Source organism: Poecilia latipinna, unplaced genomic scaffold, assembly GCF_001443285.1.
Source record: "Poecilia latipinna isolate Pla-1442-1.1 unplaced genomic scaffold, P_latipinna-1.0 Scaffold3261, whole genome shotgun sequence".
Classification (NCBI taxonomy): Eukaryota; Metazoa; Chordata; class Actinopteri; order Cyprinodontiformes; family Poeciliidae; genus Poecilia; species Poecilia latipinna.
Window position 1 is genome coordinate 5,570 of NW_015115877.1, and position 5,322 is coordinate 10,891.

Consider the following 5,322-nt stretch of genomic DNA (forward strand, 5'->3'; position numbering starts at 1 on the left):
TGGTGTGTGAACTGTTAAAATATACAGTTGTGTTTTTAGAGGAAGACTCAACTATTTATATCAGCTACCCTATTGTCCCTAACCAGAGGTCCACTGTAATCTTTACTGCAGTAATCAAACTAGAGGATTCTGTCAATGCACCATAGAAGCTAGGTTTGCTAGGTGTGACATACCTATGCTCAAAAAGAGCATAGGCATTGAAATGCAGTTCAAGACATCATGGTTGGGAACAAGACATGTCGTCACAACCTAGCAGGAGGAGAAACTTTATAGCAGTGGTTCTCAACATTTTCTGAGCCAGCATCCCCCTATCCATTATCCAGGTCCCTTACCGCCACCCCATCAAAGAGGATGTAGGCTACTAGCACTGAATATTCAGTGAGAATGCATTATTGCACTCTCACTGTTTCTCTTTATTATTATTCCGACTTCCGTACATTTTTCTGTTTAACATGCTCACATTAACTAATTTTACTAATTCATATATTAAAACATTCTGCTTCTTCTGCCGAGTTATGCTACATCTTTTGCTAAATTGTACTATTGTGCAATTTACTATTGTGCACTATTGTGCTTTTTGAAATATTGGCACTTTTGTGAAAATTACAGCCCCATTAGAATTGAAATTCTTCAAAAGTCCACAAAATTGTAAAATCTTCTAATTTGTCACATCTTACTAATTCTGCCTACTTCAACATAGATACGCCATTCAACTTTTAAACAAGTCACAAGGCTTTAAACTATCTATGTCACAGAAGTTTCCCCAAAAACGTTTAATTTTATCTGCTCTGAGGAAATCTTGACGTGTCCAGAAAAGAGTCAATGGTATGATTGATGGTTGCAAACAACCTGGAGACAGGATTCATCAGCAGTGCTTCTTCCATCTCATCAGCTTTGCTTTATATCCTAATAATCTTGCACCTACCTCCACCTGAACAAATGCCAGGTCCCAGCAGATTGCAGACCAGCTCTTCAATAAACTCTGCATCACATCTGACAGTTGTAATGAGAACACTGCTGGTAGAACGTGGATTAAATGATGAAGTTCCTCAGAATGAACATCACTGAAGGGCTGCAAGCAGCCATTTTACATGCAATCATATTATTATCAGATCAGCTGGAATCTCTTTTAGGTTTGCATATCACAGAACAGTGAAACTTAATCTTCTATATGTGACTGTGCACATATAGATTCACATTCTAGACACATTAATCCCTCCTGATGTAGATGTAATCTTTGAATTTGTTGGTAGAAATATTTTTTTACTGTGCTAAAACAAAAAAAAATAAAAATCAGGTAATACAAAAACCGTCCAATGGAGTCAAAAATATCAACCCAGATCCAGTATGCTCTTTGTTGCCCAATTTCTGTAGCTTTTTGGCAGATTATTAAAAGAAACATAATCCTCTGAATCAGCATTTCCAAAGCAAATCTAACTCCTACTTACGGCTGTCATAGCAGATGTTGCCAAGCGCTCGACCGGTTTGCAGTAAAACCTCCTGGTCGGTGGAGTTTAACAGCTGAACTAGAGGAGGGATGAGGCCGGCTTCCACACAGGGACTCCTCATGTACTCTGGAGAAAAGGGATCAGAATCCAATTACTAAACAGAATCAGAATTCTGATTCTGAGTTTATGTGATGGAACGGCACACATGGAAGAAGAAAGCCAGAGACGACACACAATGAATCCATTAACCTCGGAATAGCCACGGAAAAATGTGGTGGGCCAGGTTTTAGCTAACTCTCCTGTACAGGTATGTGTAACAGTGACATTTCAAACTGAAAACACAAGTTGATCAGGTCAGTTAATTTCAATTCAGTTTATTTTATATAGACCCGTAAAGAATTAAATACAAATAGTAATTAATGGTTTTACATCAGATTAAAGAAAAAAAATATCACAAGCAAGATGCAAAAAAATGAACTGCATAAACAACCCACCAATTTTTATGAATTAAAATCAAAGTGTGGTGTGCATTTGTATGTCCTACCTCAGATTACCTGCAGCTCTTCTGAGTTATGACTCTACCATGCTCTTTGTATCTATTAATGTAAAAAGTAGCTCTCTGAAAAATCCATTTCCAAGACTTGCTGCAGATTTGGATTTAGGTCTGGACTTTGACTAGACCATTTTAATCATATAAATATGCCTTGATCTAAATCACAGCTTCTCATTCCTTGCTATCAGAGTCCCCTCTAATCATGAGTGAGCATTTACTGCAGTAAAGAAACCATTCAGCTGTTCAAATATATTAGGGCTGCAATTAATAATTATTTTATTAATCCATTATTCTACTGATAGATCAAATAAAGAAATCTGCAGATTTTAAAAAATACATTACAGTGTATATAGTAAAAATGCAAATAAGGAAATAATTTAATTTATTTTTAAAGTGAGAAAACAAACATTTTATTGTATAAAATGTAGTAACGGTATAGCGTGAGTGAACGATACATTATTTGTGGCACAGGAAGTACCTGCAGCTAAAACAAGTGAAAAGCTCAGTTCTGTCTGCTGGGCTGAACATCAATAGAATGTAGGGCTGATCAGGGAATTTTCTATTTAATATCAGATTAATTATTTTAAATACAAGGTGTTTAGTAGGAGATTTTTTTTTTTAAATAGAATTTGAACCGGGTGACGCTAAAACTGCCATTTGAGTTCTGGGTAGAACATACTTGCACACAACTTATGTGGATTTAAGGTTTTGCCCACCTTAAATGCAAATTGTTTATACTTTCTGGACATGTTTGACTTAATTAATTTACATTAATTCTTTCAACAAATTGCCTTTTTTAGAGTCTGTAGTCTCCAGCTAACAATTACTAAATTACTAAATTAGTTGACAATTATTTTAATTGATTCATCGTGATGAGTCCAATTCATTGTTCCAGCCTTGAACAGAAAGGAAAGCTTCCACAACAAAAATCACACATGTGATACAAGATGCAGCTGGTGGAGTTTCAACCTTCAATCTACCTAAATAACCAACTGAAGGAATACACAGAGCTGTCTATAACACGACAGCCACTCCGCTGATTGCAGACATTTTCCGAAGCAATGACAGCTAAATGCCAGCAGATTGTTACCTGGCTCAGCTAACTGCATGCAAGTGATCATTAGCTGGTATCCTGCACAATGAGAATTCTTTGATTATCATAACTTTTCCTTGCTCAAGATTTATTCAGGTCTCCTATTCCTCTAAAAACTGTCATCATACAGAAAATGATGGAAAATCAACATCCAACTCCAGGATTTCCCCCAGTGCACTATAAGACTGGCGGCTTGATTATGTTTTTAGGATAATAAATAATAATAATAACAAAAACCCTTAATGAAAAAAAAAATGTTAAAACCGGATTGCAAGCGTCTCTGTTGCTTTGAGCATTTCACTGGCAGAGCAGGTTTATTCCTAAAAGATAGGTTTATAGAACATAGGTTTATAGTTGATGCATTTAAAGCCGGGATAGCGGACCAATCACACAGCTGGCACAGAGAGGCTTTGCCTCTCACACTGCCACTGCTTGATTTCTGAAGTTTACCTCAGTGCAGATCGCGCACGCCTTCTTTCACTCAAACTGCACACAGCCTGACCTGTATGAATATTTACATCAAGCCCCTGAGAGGAATTATGTTTCTTTGGAGAAATCTATGTCAAGGTAGGAGTTTAAAACCTACTGCGTTAGCTCTGGTTGTGCAGCTCTATATGAACTGCAGGAATAACTTTTAGTCCTGCTTTCAGTGGTTCAGGTTGAGGGAGTGATGAGAATGATTTATCTTTGTAAACAAAGAATTATGTGGGGCATTTAAATCTTAACACACTGCCCAGAGTGGCTCTGTCTTCCCTTTAAAGTTTACCTATGTGGTCCCAGTTGGCTAGAGCGTTAGTGGTTAACGAACCAGCGCTAACAACTCATCATGCAAGTTCCAGCCTGGTGAGGAGCTCTTGCCCTCAACTTGTAGTCACGCACGTCGTTGGTTTTATATAATTTTTAATATTATTTTTCCGGTTACACAATGCATCAAACCATATCGAATGCTTTGTCCACTTCATCAGCCAGAGTCAATGCACACATCTGCATGGAGATCTGAAAGTCTTGTCCCATAAAGTCTGAGCAACCAAAACAGTTTCTATGATGCTTATTGAAAACTCAACAGATACAAAATGGAAGAGCTACTAAAGCAACATTAGCAGGATTAAATTAAACCTCCCATTTGTAGCACATATTTGCACGCAGTGTAGCAGATTTAACTCCTCATGCAGGGCCGATCCAATGTTGTCTGAGGAAATGAGCTGTTGGAGCCTATTAAGAATTAGATTAATTTATTTTTTGCTAAATTATTACTGTTACAGATCTAAGGTTATGCAAATGGTAGATTATTCTTTATTCATTTGTTTTTCTTACACCCTCCTCCTTGTCAGTCAGCCTCCTGTTGTGATTAACAAGCAGAAGCAGTTGCTGTGGTTGATCTGATTGTTTGGTGAAGGAGTGAGGAGTGAAACAGTTTTTCTACCACAAAATTGTTTATTTAAATTTTTGAATGAAGTCAACTTGGAGAATATTTCTGTAATTTTTATAAGCCAGAAAACTCTCCGTAAGTGCTTTTTATTTTGAGTGACTCGAAAACCTCCTCCTAAAAAACTACTCTGGCATTTTTGTTTTTTGGCCCTTTTTATGATGCAAGAGTAGCCACAACATGAGTAGAATTTGTCTTATTGCTAAAAACATCAGCACCTCTTAATAGCTTCTGTGTTAGCTTTAGTGAACTCTAGGGGAGCGGGAATAGTTTAATTGGCCAACCTAAAAAGCAATAAGTTATAATTGTAGTTTTTTGGTATTTGTGAAAAAAATGGTGCTCAAACTCAAAGATTAAACTCAGAGCATCAAATTGTAGCTATGGTAACAAAACAATCTAACTGAAGATTGTTCTTTGCACTTTTCACAAAGTAAACTTGCCAGCTCCTTAAAATCTTAAATTTAAAGACTAAATAATTTAAAATCTTTTAATTTATGTATGCTGAAACCATTAAATCAAATTTAGCAGCATTGATACTCTCAATAAACAAATGTTACTTTTATGTATCTGTGGTCCGTCTTAGAATATTAGCATTATTTAACCCCCCATCATTTGGATTAAATAGAAATGCAAATAATTGATATTCATTTTAATTGTAGCTTTTGATTTGTTGTTTTTAAGATTAGTTATGGGTTTAAATAGCATTTCACTGGCGATGTTCTCCCGTAACCTATAATTACGCAGTAAGATTTTTACTTTTCCTGTCCGCTTAACATCTTTTAATATGAAAAACCCAGTGGAC

The 5,322-nt window shown here is 36.3% G+C and overlaps 1 protein-coding gene across 1 annotated transcript in view; it reads right to left on the reverse strand.

Annotated features, from left to right (window-relative positions):
* Positions 1-1,249: 1,249 nt before the first annotated feature.
* LOC106940518 (rap1 GTPase-GDP dissociation stimulator 1-like) overlaps positions 1,250-5,322 on the reverse strand; it is a 33,701-nt gene continuing 29,628 nt past the window's right edge. Inside the window, exon 2 of the mRNA XM_015023278.1 lies at positions 1,250-1,574. Within this exon, the coding sequence (XP_014878764.1) occupies positions 1,441-1,574 (134 nt within the window). The 3' untranslated portion in view covers positions 1,250-1,440. The remainder of the gene's footprint in view (positions 1,575-5,322) is intronic.